General features: G+C 46.3%; 2 protein-coding genes across 3 annotated transcripts; one reads left to right on the top strand and one right to left on the bottom strand.

Annotated features, from left to right (window-relative positions):
- The first annotated feature begins 6,646 nt into the window (after nucleotides 1-6,646).
- CUNH6orf226 (chromosome unknown C6orf226 homolog) lies at nucleotides 6,647-7,649 on the top strand. Its single transcript, XM_033219822.1, is given in 1 exon segment — nucleotides 6,647-7,649. A coding segment is annotated over 1 exon segment (294 nt). The 5' UTR covers nucleotides 6,647-7,355.
- A 1,358-nt stretch (nucleotides 7,650-9,007) lies between these two features.
- RPL7L1 (ribosomal protein L7 like 1) lies at nucleotides 9,008-19,411 on the bottom strand. 2 transcript variants are annotated; one of them, XM_033217191.1, is made up of 7 exons: nucleotides 18,622-19,411; nucleotides 17,522-17,627; nucleotides 14,860-15,023; nucleotides 13,710-13,847; nucleotides 12,356-12,465; nucleotides 11,974-12,188; nucleotides 9,008-11,286 (listed from the first exon to the last, which is right to left on the bottom strand). In XM_033217191.1, the coding sequence occupies exons 1-6, from the start codon at nucleotides 18,660-18,662 to the stop codon at nucleotides 11,980-11,982; spliced, it is 768 nt and encodes a 255-aa protein (XP_033073082.1). In that variant the 5' UTR covers nucleotides 18,663-19,411; the 3' UTR covers nucleotides 9,008-11,286; nucleotides 11,974-11,979. The 2 variants fall into 2 exon arrangements, with proteins under 2 accessions (XP_033073082.1, XP_033073084.1); XM_033217193.1 differs by having other exon boundaries at nucleotides 14,860-15,020.
- Between the last annotated feature and the right edge of the window lie 345 nt (nucleotides 19,412-19,756).

Genomic DNA, 19,756 nt, shown 5'->3' with positions numbered 1-19,756 from the left:
CCTAATCAAATATGGTATAGATGATCAGTTAAACCAGCTGTTTAATTTGTTACAACTAACTATAAGAAAAAGAAATTTCCCATTTTATATTACTCATATTCGAGCACATACTAATTTACCAGGGTCTTTAACTAAAACAAATAAACAAGCTGACTTGCTAGTATCATCTGCATTCATGGAAGCACAAGAACTTCATGCCTGGACTCATGTAAATGCAACAGGACTAAAAAATAAATTTGGTATTACATGGGAACAGGCAAAAAATACTGTACAACATTGCACTCAGTGTCAAGTCCTACACCTGCCCACTCAGGAGGCAGGAGTTAATCCCAGCGGTGTATGTCATAATGCGTTATGGCAAATGGATGTCATACATGTGCCTTCATTTGGAAAATTGTCATTTGTCCTTGTGACAGTTGATACTTATTCATATTTTGTATGGGCAACCTACCAGACAGGAGAAAGTACTTCACATGTTAAAATATATTTATTATCTTGTTTTGCTGTCATGGGAGTTCCAAAAAAAATTAAAATGGATAATGGGCCAGGATACTATAGTAAAACATTTCAACAATTCTTTTTTTTTTTTTTTTTTTTGAGACGGAGTCTCGCTCTGCCGCCCAGGCTGGAGTGCAGTGGCCGGGTCTCAGCTCACTGCAAGCTCCGCCTCCTGGGTTTACGCCATTCTCCTGCCTCAGCCTCCCAAGCAGCTGGGACTACAGGCGCCCGCCATGTCGCCCGGCTAGTTTTTTGTATTTTTTAGTAGAGACGGGATTTCACCATGTTAGCCAGGATGGTCTCGATCTCCTGACCTCGTGATCCGCCCGTCTCGGCCTCCCAAAGTGCTGGGATTACAGGCTTGAGCCACCGCGCCCGGCCACATTTCAACAATTCTTAAATCAATGGAAAATTACACATACAACAGGAATCCCCTACAATTCCCAAGGACAGGCCGTAATTGAAAAAACTAATAGAACACTCACAGTGCAATTGGTGAAACAAAAAAAGGAAAAAGACAGTAAGGAGTATAGCACTCCCCAGATGCAGCTTAATCTAGCATTTTAGACTTTAAATTTTTTAAACATTTATAGAAATCAGACCATTACTTCTGCAGAACAACATTTTACTGGTAAAAAGAACAGCCCACAAGAAGGAAAACTGATTTGGTGGAAAGATAACAAAAATAAGACATGGGAAATAGGGACGGTGATAACATGGGAGAGAGGCTTTGCTTGTGTTTCACCAGGAGAAAATCAGCTTCTTGTTTGGATACCCACGAGACATTTAAAGTTCTACAATGAACCCGTTAGAGATGCAAAGAAAAGCGCCTCCGCGGAGACAGAAAACCTGCAATGTAGCATCATCGACTCTCCAGGTAAACAAAATGGTGATATCAGAAGAACAGATGAAGTTGCCATCCACCAAGGAAGCGGAGCTGCCGACTTGGGCCCAGTTAAAGAAGCTGACAGAGTTAGCTAAAAAAAGCCTAAAGAACACAAGGGTAACACGAACTTCAGAGAATATGCTGCTTGCAGCTTTGATGATTGTATCAACGGTGGTAAGTCTCCCCATGTCTTCAGGAGCAGCTGCAACTAATTATACTTACTGAGCCTATGCCTTTCCTGCCCTTAATTCAGTTAGTCACATGGATGGATAATTCTATTGAAGTATATGTTAATAATAGTGCATGGGTACCAGGCCCCACAGATGATCATTGCCCTGTCCAACCTAAACAACAAGGAATGATGATAAATGTTTCCATTGGGTATCATTATCCTCCTATTTGCCTAGGGAAGGCACCAGGATGTTTAATACCTACAACCCAAAATTGGTTGGTAGAAGTACCTACTGTCAGTGCCACCAGTAGATTTACTTATCACATGGTAAGGAGAATGTCACTAGGGTCACAGATTAATAATTTATAGGACCCTTCTTATCAAAGATCATTAAAATCTAGGCCTAAAGGGAAGCCTTGCCCCAAGGAAATTCCCAAAGAACCAAAAAGCCCAGAAGCCTTAGTTTGGGAAGAATGTGTGGCTGATACTGCAGTGGTATTACAAAACAATGAATTTGGAACTATTATAGACTGGGCCTCTTGAGGCCAATTATATTATCATTGTACGGGCCAGACTCACTCATGTTCACAGGCCCCATCCATCTGGCCCATTAATCTGGCCTATGATAGTGATTTAATTGAAAGGCTGGACCAGGTTTATAGAAGGTTAGAATCACCCTATCCATGGAAATGGGGTGAAAAGGGAATTTCATTACCTCGACCAAAGTTAGTTAGTCCCGTTACTGGTCCTAAACATCCAAAATTATGGAAGCTTACTGTGGCCTTGCACCACATTAGAATTTGGTCTGGAAATCAAGCTATAGAAACAAGAAATCATAAGCCATATTATACTACCAACCTAAATTCCAATCTGACAATTCCTTTACAAAGTTGTGTAAAACCCCCTTATATGCTAGTTGTAGAAAACATAGTTATTAAACCAGATTCCCAAACTATAACCTGTGAAAATTGTTGATTGTTTACTTGCCTTGATTCGATTTTTAATTGGCAGCACCGTATTCTGTGAGTGAGAGCAAGAGAGGGAGTGTGGATCCCTGTGTCCTTGGACCGACCGTGGGAGGCTTCGCCATCCATCCATATTTTAACGGAAGTATTAAAAGGAATTCTAACTAGATCCAAAAGATTCATTTTTACTTTAATTGCAGGGATTATGGGCCTTATTGCAGTCACAGCTACTGCTGCAGCTGCTTGAATTACTTTGCACTCCTCTGTTCAAACTGCAGAATATGTAAAGAATTCTTCAAAATTGTGGAATTCTCAGATGTAAATAAATCAAAAATTGGCAAACCAAATTAATGATCTTAGACAAACTGTCATTTGGATGGGAAATAGGCTCATGAGCTTGGGATATCTTTTTCAGTTACAGTGTGACTGGAATACATCAGATTTTTTTATTACACCCTGAGCCTATAATGAGTCTGAGCATCACTGGGACATGGTTAGACACCAACTATAAGGAAGAGAAGATAATCTTACTTTAGATATTTCAAAATTAAAAGAACAAATTTTTGAGCCATCGAAAGCCAATTTAAATTTGGTGCCAGGAACTGAGGCAATCGTGAAAGCTACTGATGACCTCACAAATCTTAACCCCATCACTTGGGTAAAAACCATCAGAAGTTCCACTATTGCAAATTTCATATTAATCCTTGTATGCCTGTTCTCTCTGTTGTTAGTCTACAGGTATATCCAGCAGCTCAGAAGAGACAACGACCAGCGAGAATGGGCCATAATGATGATGGTGGTTTTGTCAAAAAGAAAAGGGGGATATGTAGGGAAAATAAAGAGAGATCAGACTGTTACTGTGTCTTTGTAGAAAAGGAAGCCATAAGAAACTCCATTTTGATCTTTACCCTGAACAATTGTTTTGCCTGGCGATGCTGTTAATCTGTAACTTTATCCCCAACATGTTCTTGTGCTCACAGAAACATGCGTTGTATGGAATCAAGGTTTAAGGGATCTAGGGCTGTGCAGGATGTGCCTTGTTAACAATATGTTTGCAGGCAGTATGCTTGGTAAAAGTCATCGCCATTCTCCTTTCTCGATTAACTGGGAGCACAATGCACTGCAGAAAACCACAGGGACCTTTGCCCAGGAAAGCCGGGTATTGTCCAAGATTTCTCCCCACTGAGACAGCCTGAGATATGGCCTTTTGGGACAGGAAAGACCTAACCGTCCCCCAGCCCGACACCTGTGAAAGGTCTGTGCTGAGGAGGATTAGTAAAAGAGGAAGGCCTCTTGCGGTTGAGATAAGAGGAAGGCTTCTGTCTCCTGCATGCCCCTGGGAACGGAATGTCTCGGTATAAAACCCGATTGTACATTCATTCTATTCTGAGATAGGAGAAAACCGCCCTGTGGCTGGAGGCAAGATATGCTGGCAGCAATGCTGCTCTGTTATTCTTTACTACACTGAGATGTTTGGGTGGAGAGAAGCATAAATCTGGCCTATGTGCACATCCAGGCATAGTAGCTTCCCTTGAACTTATTTGTGACACAGATTCCTTTGCTCACGTTTTCTTGCTGATCTTCTCCCCACTATCACCCTGTTCTCCTGTTGCATTCCCCTTGCTGAGATAGTAAAAATAATAATCAATAAATACTGATGGAACTCAGAGACCGGGGCCGGTGCAGGTCCTCCATATGCTGAGCGCCAGTCTTATGGGCCCACGGTTCTTTCTCTATACTTTGTCTCTGTGCCTTATTTCTTTCGTCAGTCTCTTGTCCCACCTGACGAGAAATACCCACAGGTGTGGAGGGGCAGGCCACCCCTTCAAAATTCTTTATTATACAACACTCAATATGGTCAGTTTCCTCCAGGCTGGCCTCTCAAGCTCTTACCAAGTGCTCCCAACCCCAACTTTTTTTTTTTTTTTTTTTTTTTTTTTTTTTTTGACAGAGTCTCTGTTGCCCAGGCTAGAGTGCAGTGGAACAATCTTGACTCACTGCAGACTCAACCTCCTGGGCTCAAGTGATCCTCCAGCCTCAGCCTTCCGAGTAGCTGGAACTACAGGTGTGTGCCACCACATCCAGCTAATTTTTGTTTTTTGGAGGTCTCACTATGTTGCCCAGGTTGGTCTTGAACTCCTGGGTGATTTGCTTTAAGCGACCACTAGAGCCGGCGCCAGAGAAAAGGCAAGTAGACAAGGTAAAAAGGAAACTTTATTACGTAGCCAATGTAAAGAAAGAGGAAGCGAGGTTCACCGGTCTCCGGCGGCGGAGGCCGAGGAATTCGCTTCGGCGTTCTGGGATGAGGTTCCTGGGTCCCGCGTATGAGGAGGGGCCAAGGAACTTCGCGCGCGCCTGCCAGGAGCGGCTTTTTTGGGAGTGGGAGGGCAATAGGCGGGACACGGGCGTGCCGGGGGGCGTTCCCTAGGTGCGGCCAGGTAAATCTCGGTCTCTTCGGATTGACGTCACCTGGCGCATGCCCGGTTGATCTACACCTTACCGGGCGCCAGCTACATTTTCCCGCGCGTGGGAAAAGTTGGTGATGAAGAACCCGGAAGTGCGCCATCTTAGTCACCTTTGTTCTTTGTTTCCCTCTCCCTCCGTCCAGACGCTGGGTTCAAGTGATCCTCCTGCCTTGGCCTCTCCCAAAGTTCTGGGATTATAGGCATGAGCCACTGCACCCGGCCTACCCCAACTTTTTATTTTAACAAGTTTCAAACCCTCATGTGGATTCACTAATTCTTAGCAATTTTGCCACATTTGCTTTCTCTCTGTCATCATGACACTTCACCTCTAAATACTTCAGAATGTATCTCCTATGAACAAGGTAATTCCCGCACATAACCACAATTATCACACTTGATAAATTTAACATTGATATGTCACTATCATCTAATATATGGATCATATTCAAATTTCCCCATGGGTAAAATGTCCTTTAGAGCTGATCTCCCCTACACAATCTTGCATCTAATCCAGGATCACTCATTGTATTTATTTATATTTTATTTTTGGACACACAGTTTCACTCTGTCTCCCAGTCTGAAGTGCTGGCAATCACAGCTCACTGCAACCTCCACCTCCCCAGGTTCAAGCGATTCTTCAACTACCGCCTCCGGAATAGCTGGGACTACAGGTGCCCACCACCATGCTCGGCTATTTGTGTGTGTGTGTGTGTGTATTTTTAGTAGAGATGGGGTTTTGCTATATTGCCCAGGCTAGTCTTGAATTCCTGAACTCAAGCAATCTGCCCACCTCAGCCTCCCAAAGTGCTAGGATTAAAGACATGAGCCACTGTATCTGGCCTGTATTTATTTTTTATGTCTCCTTTAATCTGGGGTAGTTCTTAGCTTTTTCTTTATCTTCTTTTTTTTTTAATTTTAATTTTTTTTTTTTGAGACAGAGTCTCACTCTGTCGCCCGGGCTGGGGTGCAGTGGCATGATCTTGGCTCACTGCAAGCTCCGCCTCCCGGGTTCACACCATTCTCCTGCCTCAGCCTCCCGAGTAGCTGGTACTAAAGGCGGCTGCCACCACGTCCGGCTAATTTTTTGTATTTTCAGTAGAGACGGGGTTTCACTGTGTTGGTCAGGATGGTCTTGATCTCCTGACCTCGTAATCCGCCTGCCTCCCAAAGTGCTGGGATTACAGGTGTGAGCCACCACGCCTGGCCATTAAGCTTTGATTCTTTGATTAAGGTGATGTTCACCAGATCAGTCTAGCTTTTGATACTTTTTATTTTTTTGAGACGGAGTCTTGTCGCTGAGGGTAGAGTGCAGTGGCGCAAACTCAGCTCACTGTAACCTCCCCCTCCTCCAAGAGCGACCGTGCCCGGCCACTTTTGATAATTTAAAAACCTGACTTTCCCAGCAGATTTAAAAACCTGACTTTCTGAGCAGTCAGAGCAGCTGTAGCACATCTGACCTGCCTTCACCTTCTATCTTCTCTGGGACCACCAAGAATTGAAGGATGGCAGGATGTGTGAAGAGAGTGGTGAGGCTCTGGCTGGGTGCAGTGGCTCACATCTGTAATCCCAGCACTTTGGAAGGCGGAGGCGGGTGGATCACTTGAGGTTAGGAGTTCGAGACCAGCCTAGACAACATGGCGAAACGCTGTCTCTACTAAAAATACAAAAATTAGCTGGACTTGGTGGCATATACCTGTACCCCCAACTACTAGGGAGGCTGAGGCACTAGGGACCCTGAGGATTGCTTGAACCCAGGAGGAGGAGGTTGCAGAGCGCTGAGATCTCGCCGCTGCACTCCGGCCTGGGCGACAGACTGTGAGACTCCGTCTAAAACAACACAACACAATACAAAACAAAACAATAATAACTAAAAGAGTGGCGTGACTTGGTGGCGGTGTCACTCCTGAAGCCCCTGGGAACAACTCTGCAGTTAGGCTTTGTCCCGTGCTGCGGAGCCTAGGATGGGGATTGTCCTCCGCCATGCGTTGGATCGGAATCCTTGCATGCGCTCCCGTGGTTGTGCATGAAAATGGGTATGTGCGCTGTGCCTATGCATGTATGGGTCTTTTTGCCCGCAGCGGCGCGTCCGCAGGCATGTTCTGTCCTATGCTAGCCTTCCAGTTTTGGCGCGTCCGTCCCTTCTTTGGAGCGTACATTGGGCACTCTGGTTTGGCTAAATCGTGGACTCTTCTAAAGCGTTTTTGCAGGGCGCTGATCAGAGTTCTCAAGTGCTCCCCCAGTTCTGGGCCGGCTTGGTACGGTCTACAGCCTCCCTTTCCTTTCCCCGTCCCCCCGTGGTGGTTGCATCCATTCCGCCCGGAAGTCCTCGCTTCCCCGAACTGCAGGCGGGTCAGGCTTCGCGACCTGATATGGAGCGTCCTCGCAGTCCCCGCTCCTCGGCCCCGGCTTCGGTTACCCTGGCGCAGCTCCTGCAGCTGGTCCAGCAGGGCGGGGAGCTCCCGGGTCTGGAGAGACGCCACATCACGGCGATACACGGCGAACCCACAGCGTCCCGGCTCCCGCGGAGGCCCAAGCCCTGGGAGGCCGCGGCACTGGCTGAGTCCCTTCCTCCTCCGACCCTCAGGATAGGAACGGCCCCGGCGGAGCCTGGCTTGGCTGAGGCAGCGACTGCACCTTCTTCATGACATACAGCGGGCTCCTGAGGTTCCAGGTCCTTTGCGGCGGCGATCTGGAAGGCGTGGCTACAGGACCCCGCATGCCATTCAGTTACTCATCTTCTGTGCTTTGGTCCTGACCTGTCTCAACTGGACTTGCTCCTGCAGCCTCTATGGGGGTTTTGCATTTGCATTTCTGGACCATGATACAGTTAAGAAAAATCCTGTTTCAGTCCTTATATGTAATAAAATATGTAATAAAAGGTTTTATGATGTAACTTGGCCCCAGAATGATTTTGAAGATACGTTAAAGGAAAAAAGCATTTAAAAAAGCCAACCAAGAAAGACTAAAATCTTGGCTCTTGGAATCAGCTGGATCAGGCAAGGGGCTAGAGACTTAGAGCATTGGAAAGGCTCCCACAGCCACCCTGAAATCAGTCCTTTTATGTTAAAACAGGCCACCTGGCTCAGTGCACCTACTTAGTCAACACTAGATTTTACTTTCTCTACAAAAGCTAGAACATACCTAGTATGTGCTGACATGAGCATACCCTAACCCAAAGATGATGTAACAGGTCTACCTTTTCTCAGAAATAAGGATTGTCTTCCAACTTGTTCAACGAATTAGTTATGTCATGGTACATATATAGAAGCGCACAATTTTTGTAACATCTTTTATTTGTATACAATTATAAATTACAAACTTATCAGAATTTTTTTTTAATTCATTTTTAGTCAACTTACTCCCTTTTATTTACCAGCAGTTTGCTCTGACAGAGTAAATTACAAACTATTGTTTTGCTTAATCCTTTTAGTCATGTCAGGCACACAGGTTGGAGGGTATTAGCTCCCATTTTACGGACATAGTGGAATCACTGTACCCATATTTAGTGTAAGACAGAGCTGGGAGGCCGGGTGCGGTGGCTCAAGCCTGTAATCCCAGCACTTTGGGAGGCCGAGACGGGCGGATCACGAGGTCAGGAGATCGAGACCATCCTGGCTAACACAGTGAAACCCCGTCTCTACTAAAAAATACAAAAAACTAGCCAGGCGAGGTGGCAGGCGCCTGTAGTCCCAGCTACTCGGGAGGCTGAGGCAGGTGAATGGCGTAAACCCAGGAGGTGGAGCTTGTAGTGAGCTGAGATCTGGCCACTGCACTCCAGCCTGGGCGACAGAGCCAGACTCTGTCTCAAAAAAAAAAAAAAAAAAGACAGAGCTGGGATATAAGCCTTGGGCTTCCATAGTAACAACTGCTTTTTTCCATAACTTTGTAATACATCATTTTAAAGTAATCTGATTTCACAATGTTTTACAGTATAAGAGTAACATCTATAGCATCTCTTCTTGGCAGGTTACCTCTGGAGAGAACCAATCTAGTTACCTCATACGCTGGTATTTTTTTTTTCTGAGACGGAGTTTTGCTTTTGTTGCCCAGGCTAGAGTGCAATGGCCTGATCTCGGCTCACTGCAACCTCCGCCTCCCTGGGTGCAAGCAATTCTCCTGCCTCAGCCTCCCAAGTAGCTGGGATTACAAGCACGTGCCACCACACCCGGCTAATTTTGTATTTTTAGTAGAGACAAAGAGTTTCTCCATGTTGGTCAGGCTGGTCTCAAATTCCTGATCTCGGGTGATCCGTCTGCCTCATCCTCCCAAAGTGCTGGGATTATAAGCGTGAGCCAACACGCCCAGCCTAAACTGGCACGTTTTAAGGCAGTTACACCTCTAACTTGATTTCCCAGCTATGCTTGAGGGTCCCAGGAGCCAAAATTGCAGCCAAATTGATCTGAAAGGACCAAGGAACAGAATGGTCAAGCATGTTTCCAAGTTTAACCTAGGCCTGGCACATCCTTGCCAACTGCTCAGATGGCAAGTGAGGGGCAACTAAGTGAAGGGAGTAGCAGGAAGACCCATTTGGGGTGGACACTAATGAAAAACACAATCAGTATCAGATCCAGTTTGCAGGATTAAAATCCCCAGATGCCCAGTTACTGGTCTACTATCTACTACGTCATCACCAGCAGTACAAAAGGCAATACTTCTGAAGACTAGAATACACAAGGAAAAAATTAAGCTGCCTGCCTATCTGGGGCCTACCCAGCCCAACAGTGCTAATTTCATCCATGCCAAACAAAACTGTTCATTCCTTCCTGATTTGGGTTTGAAGAAAGCGTGCTGATCCTCAGAGAAACCAGGTAATTCTATCCTGAAGCCCAGGGGAAGAAATGGTGGGGATTTCTGAGTTAGAGATGGTGCAGGGGTAACACTATGCCACCATGAAGGGAAAAATCTATCTTGGTAAACTTTGTTCTTCCATAGGACATGGAACCAGAGTAGCAAGAGCAGGGCCTGCATGACTGATCCCGATTAAGAACAGGACTTCCTTGCATAAAGTACACAAGGGCTAGGCGCGGTTGCTCACGCCTGTAATCCCAGCACTTTGGGAGGCCCAGGCTTGTGGATCACTTGAGGTCAGGAGACTAGCCTGGTCAACTGGTGCAACTGTCTCCCTCTCTACTAAAAATACAAAAATTAGCCGGGCATGGTGGTACACGCATATAATCCCAGCTGATCGAGGGGCTAAGGCAGAATCACTTGAACCCAGGACGTGGAGGCTGCAATGAGCCAAGATCATGCCACTGCACTCCAGCCTGGGCAACAGAGTGAGACTGTCTCAAAACAGAGAAAAACAAAACCAATAAGGTGCACAGGTATCTGAGAAGGGTCTAAACACCCTAGAACTGCAAGCAAAATTTTGAGCGTATACATGTTTTCCTGGCGAAGAGGTCCTCATTCTCAAATCCTGAGCTTTTAGGAAAAAGTACTAAGCCAGTTTCAGGTTAGGATACAAAAGCCACCAGATACACTTGGAGCCAGTCAAGTCTGAGAGCTCTCAAAGCCATCACTGAAAAGTTGGAACATAGACTCACTGCAGACAAGTGAACATTTATTTGTATGCCTTTCTTCCTATGTGTATTTCAAGTGTTTTTCAAAACAAGGCCCTAGGACTCTCCAGATTCAATTATGTCCTTGGGCTTGGTCAACTGCTGCAGAAGTCTTAGGGAGCCTTGTACAAATGCTAGAGTGACTCATTTACCAACCTTAAACCCTAAGATAGATGCAACAAAGCAGGACTCCTTCCTCCACGGAATGTGCTAATTTCCGACGATGCAGTACTCAATGTAGAAAACACTGGAATTTTTCTTTGGAACTGGAGTGTGATGAGAGATGCTTGCCATGAACATAAGCTATTGTCTTTTCTTTTCTTTGAGACGGAGTTTCGCTTGTTGCCCAGGCTAGAGTGCAAGGGCGTGATCTCGGCTCACTGCAACCTCTGCCTGGCAAGTCTCCTGCCTCAGCCTCCCGAGTAGCTGAGATTACAGGCATATGTCACTATGCCCGGCTAATTTTTGTATTTTTACTAGAGACAGCATTTCTCCATGTTGGTCAGGCTGGTCTTGAACCCTCAACCTCAGGTGATCCGCCTGCCTCAGCCTCCCAAAGTGTTGGGATTACAGGCGTGAGCCATCACGCCCGGCCAGCTACTGTCTTTTCTTTGATCCTTCCTTTCCAGTTTTTGAAGATAGAGCAGGAAATAATCTTCTCTGAAGATACTTGATAAAAATTCCCAAAACAATCAAACACATGCTTCCACTTCATTGATAAAAATTTACCGCAGTTTGACACCTAAGAGCAATAACATTAGCAATAAAAAGTAATTTCAGAGTTAAGATTTCTTCAGCAAAATAGATGATTCACATCTTCAAGTCCTTTTTCAGATCAGTTATTAATATTGGTCTTTCCCCGTTTCCATCTAAATGACCACAGCAGTACAGTTTTGTTTTGTTTTTTTGAGACAGAGTCTCGCTCTGTCGCCCAGGCTGGAGTGCAGTGGCGTGATCCTGGCTCACTGCAATCTCTGCCTCCTAGGTTCAAGCGATTCTCCTGCCTCAGCCTCCCGAGTAGCTGGGACTACAGGCATGCGCCACCACACCCACCTAATTTTTGTATTTTTAGTAGAGACAGGGTTTCACCATGTTGGCCAGGATGGTCTCAATCTCCTGACTTCATGGTCTGCCTGCCTTGGCATTCCGAAGTGCTGGGATTACAAGCATGAGCCATCGCGCCCGGCCAGCAATCGTTTTTAGTTACTAGACATCTTCTAAGCCTATAACTCTTAGGCTATGCATAGCCCCATGTCCTAATCAGGCATTGACTGATCCCAGCAGGTCTCCATCTATTTGTACCAGCCTCCTTTTTCCTCCCAATCTCAAGGTTACTCTTAAATACTACTAAATGCAAAAAGAACTTGTAAAGTGGCAAGGTATGGCCCAGCAAAAGTCAACCCAAGGGCAATTTTCAGCCCTACCTCACCTGGGTCTAGTTCAGCTGGCGGATAAGCTGATTGATGCGTTCGCCCCGATAGCCAGGTGTGCCCATCTCCTTGAGGAAGCCCACTCTATTTTTGGTAGCATGTCGGGCCACTGAGAGGTGGAAAGGGCGCAAGAACCATGAGATCTCCTGGAAATGCTTCCCTGGGAAGGCAATTTCATGAATGAGGTCTTCCAAGCAAATGACGCCAAACTTCCCTAAGAAACACAAAAGCACAGATTCCTTTATCAACATGTATCCAGCATACACTAAGCTGGGCACTCTGGCAGACTCTTGGGACCCCAAGAATACAACCTGAATCTCACATCAAAGCTTCAAAGACCCTGGCTTTCTGCCCCAGATGACCCTAAGCTGTAGCACTCACCCAGGTGCTCCTCAATCACTGTGTTGTCTGTCAGAGGGATGGTCTTATTCTTGACCTTGGCTTGTCCACGTTTCAAAATGAGTTCTCGGACAGACTTCAGATTTGGAAATCTATGTGGGAAAATAAAGCACGGTTTTCACCAGCACCTGGTACGCTACATACCAGTCCTGCAGCCTGGCTGAGGAGAGGTTGGAGAGATTCTCCCACATACCCACTTCTCCCAACGAGCAAGTGTTCTGCAATCACATTCCAGCTGAAATGCTTGGAAATATTCCTAATAAAGAACCGAAGTGACCCCACTCACATAATCAGAAATTTAAATTTATGGATGTAAATGTTCACCAGGGAAAATATCGCCAACAAAAACAAAACAGAAACAATGTCCTAGCTTAGCTTAGGGGCTAGGACTCTGGCCTTAGGTGACCTTCTGACTCAAGATAGTGCAAGAGTTGGAAAAGAAATCCAAGTTTTTGTTGGGTTTCAATGTTTGAGGAATACTACTATTTTTTTTTTTTTGAGACGGAGTCTTGCTCAGTCGCCCAGGCTGGAGGGCAGTAGTGCAATCTCGGTTCACTGTAAGCTCCACCTCCTGGGTTCACACCATTCTCCTGCCTCAGCCTCCTGAGTAGGTGGGACTACAGGCGCCCGCCACCATGCCCGGCTAATTTTTTTTGTATTTTTAGTAGAGACAGGGTTTCACCATGTTAGCCAGGATGGTCTCAATCTCCTGACCTTGTGATCCACTGCACCCGGCCTTTTTTTTTTGAGACGGAGTCTTGCTCTGTCGCCGTGCTGGATGGCAGTGGCGCAATCTCTCTCAGCCCATTGCAACCTCCGCCTCCTGGATTCAAGCGATTCTCCTGCCTCAGTCTCCCGAGTAGCTGGGACTACAGGCACACACCACCAGGCCTGGCTAATTTTTTTTTGTATTTATTAGTAGAGACAGGCATTTCACCATGTTGGCCAGGATGGTCTCAATCTCCTGACCTTGTGATCCACCCACCTCGGCCTCCCAAAGTGCTGGGATTACGGGCATGAGCCACCATGGCCAGCCAGGAATACTACTCTTACACAAGCACTGCCTTTAGCTCTGCTTTAACACTTCCAAGAACTGATCTCTTCTTGACCCAGCCTTAGCCTACGACGGCACCAGCCCTACTATGTATGGTACTCTTCAGACCCCTCCCTACTCCGTGTCTCATGGTTGTTACAGCTACCCACTGATTTCAGGCTGGCTGTGGTCACAGCAAAATGTCCCTTCTATAGCAACATGAGTCCTGGAGGGCAATACCCGGGGCAGCCTGACACACTCAAATAGAAATCTAATGTGAATTCACATGGAAACCTCACTCACCCCCAGGTCACATAAGGTTCCACTATACGCAGCATTTTTAGGTTCTGGGGGGTGACTTTTACGAAGACACCACTAAAAATTTTCTTTAGGCGAAGTCTTGCAATGGTTCTCTGCACCAGTAAACTCACGCCATCAATCCTGAAATGAACAGCAACAGAAGTCAGACAGACTCCCTCCAGTTTATGTCAGTCCAGCAAGCACAACATGTGAGGTCACTACACTGGGTAATCTGGAGTAAGACACAGACTATGCCTTAAAGAGCTCAGTTTAGTGGGAGGCAGTTATGAAAACCGATCCTTTCATGATGTGGAGCAACGCCTGGAATGCTATGGAAACACAGAGACAGTCCCTGAACGTGTGTGTGTTTCAGGGGTTGAGGGAGTGGTGGTATGCAGGTCTACGCATGTCCAGCTAAGGAAGCTGGATATGCTTTTATGGGCAGTAAAAGCTACTGAAGATTTTAAGTAGAAGAGACAAGACCAGATTTCTTTCTGACAATCACCAAGGGCAGAGTATGGGATAGATCACAGTATGACACTAGAGGCAAGGAAATCCAGGAGGAAGGTTAATTCAATAGTTTAGGAAAAATATGAGCAGTGGTAGAAGGCTACAAAGGACAGAGCTCATAAAAATATGCAAAAGTCACAGGTTTCTGGTTTAGGTGATTGGGTAGGGGAAACAGCAAGAAGGAGAGTTGCACATGAGGTGGGCAGGGGGTTGCGCAAGTTCCACTAACTGAGGAAAAATGTCTCCCCTTCACTGAATATGCTTCCTCCACTCAGCCTTGCTTCAGTTCCTAGAATGACGCCTTGCTTTCCCCACCTCAGGACTTCAGCACATATGCCCGGAACGTCTCTCAACACCGGTGAACGCCTTTCACATCTTTCAGGTCTCAGGTAGGAGTTCCTGCTTTAGAGAGGGTGTCCTCAACCCCCTCTCCCTAGTGAGCACTTTACCCTCACAGCACTTACTTTCAAGTCTATCTGTCTAAGGTCTTCCAAATATTGCAGACTAAATTGTGCTCAACCCTGACATCCCAGCATGACTTGGCTGAGTGGCTTGGGGCTTATTATCTCCCTAGAAAGGGGTCTAAAGCTTAAGCAACGGTTTGCCCTAGCCTCATGCAATTAGAAAGACACCAGTTCCTTACCTTTCGATGCGTACAACAAAGGCCAAGGAATGTTTGTCTGGCAATTCCAAGGCATGAGGTTTCACTTCTAGTCGTCTGAGACGCACCTTGTCACGTTTCTGCCGCCAGGAATCATGTAGGAATGATTCTAGTCGCTTAAACCTGAGCGCTTTTCCTTTCCTCTGCTACAGAGAAGACAGACCATCATTATCATCTTGTGCTTCCATACATTTTTACTTTTAGAACAGTAATTCATGAGTGACAACTGATAGAGCTTATTTCCCTGTGTTCTACAATGCAGAGCAAAGCAATATTCTCTATTTTCATATAAGAGAAAAATGATAAACCAAAGTAAAGGTGGAGTTGAGTAAACTTGGGAATTACTGGGAAAAATAATTAACAAACAAAAAATTAGTTTGCATGATATTAATCAATGTTTACTAACAAGCTTCCTTAAACTCAACGCCAGCATTTGCCTGCAGGTGTTAAATATTTGCTAAAGGAAGACATAAACCATATACACTTGGTGCTCTGCATCTGTGATTCAACCAACCCCAGATGGAAAATACTTCTGAGGAGCACATACACAGTGGCTCACCTATAGTCCCAGCTACTCAGGAGGCTGAGGCAGGAGGTTCTCTTGAACCCAGGAATTCAAGGCTGCAATGAGCTATGATCCTGCCACTGCACTTAGTCCAGGTAACAGAATACCTCACTCCTTTTTTTTTTTTTTTTTTTTTGAGATGGAGTCTCGCTCTGTCACCCAGGCTGGAGTGCAGTGATGCGATCTAGGCTCACTGCAACCTCTGCCTCCTGGGTTCAAGCAATTTTCCTGCCTTAGCCTCCCAGGTAGCTGGGATTACAGGTATGCGCCACCACACCCGGCTAATTTTTATATTTTTAGTAGAGATAGGGTCACCTTGTTGGCCAGGTTGGTCTTGAACTCCTGACTTCAGGTGATCCACCTGCTTCAGTCTCCCAAAGTGCTGGGATAACAAGCGTGACCCACCATACTTGGCCAAAGACCCCACTTTTTTTTTTTTTTTTTTTTTTGAGACAGGGTCTCGCTCTGTCACCCAGGCTGGAGTGCAGTGGCACAATCTCGGCTCACTGCAACCTCTGCCTCCCGTGTTCAAGCGATTCTTCTGCCTCGCTTTCTGAGTAGCTAGGAGGATTACAGGCACATGCCACAGTGCCCGTCTAATGTTTTGTATTTGTAGTAGAGATGGGGTTTCACCATGTTGGCCAGGCTGGTCTCGAACTCCTGACCTCAAGTAATCCGCCTGCCTCGGCCTCCCAAAGTATTAGGATTACAGGCGTGAGCCACTGCGCCCCGCTGACGTCTTAAAAAAAAAAGAAAAAGGCCGGGCGCGGTGGCTCAAGCCTGTAATCCCAGCACTTTGGGAGGCCGAGACGGGCGGATCACGAGGTCAGGAGATCGAGACCATCCTGGCTAACACGGTGAAACCCCGTCTCTACTAAAAAAATACAAAAAACTAGCCGGGTGGGCGCCTGTAGTCCCAGCTACTCGGGAGGCTCAGGCAGGAGAATGGCGTAAACCTGGGAGGCGGAGCTTGTAGTGAGCTGAGATCCAGCCACTGCACTCCAGCCCGGGCAATAGAGCGAGACTCCATCTCAAAAAAAAAAAAAAAAAAAAAGAAAAAAAATTCAGGGGAAAAAATGAAAAATAACAGTAAAAAGTAATACAAATTTTTAAAATACATTATGTACACTGTATTAGCTATCAGTAACCCAGTCCAGGTAGGGTGGCTCAGGTCTGTAATCCCAGCACTTTGAGAGGCCGGTGGGTGGATTACTTGAGGCCAGGAGTTTGAGACCAGCATGACCAACATGCTAAAACAGCTCTACTAAAAATACAAAAATTAACTGGTGGCCGTGTGGGGTGGCTGATGCCAGTAATCGCAGCACTTTGGGAGGCCGAGGTGGGTAGATCACTTGAGTCCATGAGTTCCAGATCAGCCTGGTCAACATGGTGAAACCTCGTCTCTACTAAAAATACAAAAATTAGCAGGGCATGGTGGCACATCCTTATAATCCCAGCTACTTGGGAGGTTGAGGCAGGAGAATCGCTTGTACCTGGGAGGCGGAGGTTGTGGTAAGCCGAGATCACAACACTGCACTCCAGCCTGGGAGACAGAGTGAGACTCTGTCTCAAAAACAAAACAAAATTAAATTAAATTAAAAAAAAATTAGCTGAGTGTGGTGGCTAATTTAGCTACAATTAGTCGCATGCCTGTAATCCTAGCTACTTGGTTGACTGAGGCAGGAGAATTGCTTGAGCCCAGTAGGCAGAGGTTGCAGTGAGAGTCGAGACTGTGTCACTGTACTCCAGAACACAGTGAGAGTCTTGCCTCAAAAAAAAAGAAAAAAAGCTATTACGTAATCCAGAGAGAATTTAAATTACATAGGCGGAAGGAGTAGGAAGGAGTAGAGATTATATGCAAATACTAAAACCATTTTATATAAGGGACTTCAGCAGTCTCAGATTTAGGCATCTGTGGGAGTCCTGGAACCAACCCCCTAAGGACACTGAGAGACAACTATACCTGGTTTGTCAAACTGTTGCAGGGAGCTTGTAAATACCAAATGTAGTCCAACACATGCTGGATAAAACTCACCTAATACAAATTCTAATTACTCTATCTTGGTTCCCCACCATTACCTCCTTCTTTGCCAAAAGTGCCTGCTTTGCCTGGGTGGCTTTGAGGGCTTGATAAGCCTTCCTCTTTTTCAGCAGATTTTCTGGAACCAAAGGGATTTTTCTTTGCCTGATAGAGAAAATTGAGATCAGAGATAACATTTAGAAAACGAACACTTGGCTGGGTGCGGTGGCTCAAGCCTGTAACCCCAGCATTCTGGGAGGCCGAGGTGGGGGGAGGGGATCACCTGAGGTCAGGAGTTCGAGACCAGCCTGACCAACATGGTGAAACCCCCGTTTCTACCAAAAATAAAAAATCAGCTTGGCGGGGTGGCGCACGCCTGTAATCTCAGTTACTCCGGAGGCTGAAGCAGGAGAATCGTTTGAACCCGGGAGGCGGAGGTTGCAGTGAGCCGAGATCGTGACAGTGGCACTCCAGCCTGGGCGACATAGCAAGACTCCGTCTCAAAACAACAACAACAACAACAACAACAACAACAACAACAAAGAAAACGAACATTCAACGGATTTCCAAACCAAGAACAACAACAACAACAACAAAGAAAACGAACATTCAACGAATTTCCAAACCAAGTCAATATCCTGGGCTTCAGAGAACATTACTGTTTTCAAGTGTCTGAAGAAAGATTCCCCTGAAACCTGCGGTTTCTGACTCCAGGCCTCAAAATGTACCCCTAATATTCACTCATCCCCAATGCCTCGAAAAGTAATGAACCCTTTAGCCTCTGCGTTCCTGTAAGTTAACAGGATTTTCACTGCCACAGCTCTTCATAGGCACTAGCAGCGACGAATCTAGTAAAATCCCATGGGGCTGGAGTGGGTGCAGACCTATCTGCAGGGTTAATACTTGTCAGGCTGGGTGAATTCAACTGTGGCACTCCAGCCCGCTGCCTGAAGTCAATCCTCGCCTCTCTAGATAACCCGAAATTGACCGCGGTCCCCTCCCTCCTCCGCCACAGCGCTACGGCTCCTCATCCCCACCCTTTGTAAACTGTGGCCTTTTCTATTCCTAGAGCCCACAAGAATCCGCCACCGAGACATAAACACCGTGGATGGCACTAGATACTCAACACCCAACTCCAGATATTCAAAGCCCCACTCACTCTTGCTCCGCCATCTTTCTAGTGGTGCAGCTACTGATCATGCGCAACCCCAACACATGGGGAAGACAGCACTCGCTCTGTTTCCTTGACCATAGAGACGTCTGTTCTAACTCACGCTGGAGGACCCAGACAGTCAGCGTTCACTTAGCGGCAGTGAGCCGCTGAGGTCCTGCTAACCCCGATTCCTGCCAAAAGTTGCAGCGCTTCCAGTGTTTTTAGAGCCTGTATCATTTTCAAAACCCAGCCCTTTTCTTGTAAGTTACAGTTTCATCACAAGCAGCTTGGCTGTGGACAATAAAGTACTTCCCACAATGCACCTATGGCGTCCGCTCTAGCAAAGGCGCCGCACTTCCGGCGCGGCTCTGTTGCGTCTCTGAGGAGGAAGACAGACAAATTGCGCGAAACCTTTTCGCTCCGTGGAAAAATTTGGAGGCTATGGCTTTGGCTGTCACATGTAGGTGGAAGTGTTTGTTGACGACTTGGAGTGGTAAAACAGGTAGCTGCGGTTCCGTCTGCTTGGTTCCGTCGATGGATCCTTGAACACGTTATGTAACCCCTCTGTACTGCGGCTTCATTACCCATAAAATGGGTATACAGTAATAATAGGTCTACCTAATGGCGTTACGAGGATTACATGAGATTATATAAAGCGAAAAGCGTTTAGCAGTGTCTGTCCGCACTATGTTTGTTACTATTACTGCTGGACCGAAAACTACAACTTGCTTCCTTGCCATCTAAAAGCGTTATACAGACCGGGCGCGGTGGCTCACGCCTGTAATCCCAGCACTTTAGGAGGCTGAGGCGGGAGGATCACTTTAGGTCAGGAGTTCGAGACCAGCCTGGCCAACATAGCGACAGAGCAAGACTCCGTCTCAAAAAAAAAAGAAAAAAGAAAATAAAACCCTTATACAGCTCTCATCACCTGGAATATGCGTTCTTCCCTCCCGGTCTATATAAAACCCTGAAAAAGTAGGCCGGAGCTGGTGGCTTTCACCTGTAATCCCAGCACTTTGGGAGGCCGAAGCAGGTGGATCACTTGAGGTCAGGAGTTGGAAACCAGCCTGGCCAAAAACCCCGTCTCTACTAAAAATACAAAAAATTAGCTGGGCGTGGTGGCTCGCGCCTGAAGTCCCGG

The sequence above is a fragment of the Trachypithecus francoisi genome, unplaced genomic scaffold (assembly GCF_009764315.1).
Source record: "Trachypithecus francoisi isolate TF-2019V2 unplaced genomic scaffold, Tfra_2.0 Lachesis_group10, whole genome shotgun sequence".
NCBI lineage: Eukaryota > Metazoa > Chordata > Mammalia > Primates > Cercopithecidae > Trachypithecus > Trachypithecus francoisi.
This window is presented reverse-complemented; position numbering and strand designations above follow the sequence as displayed.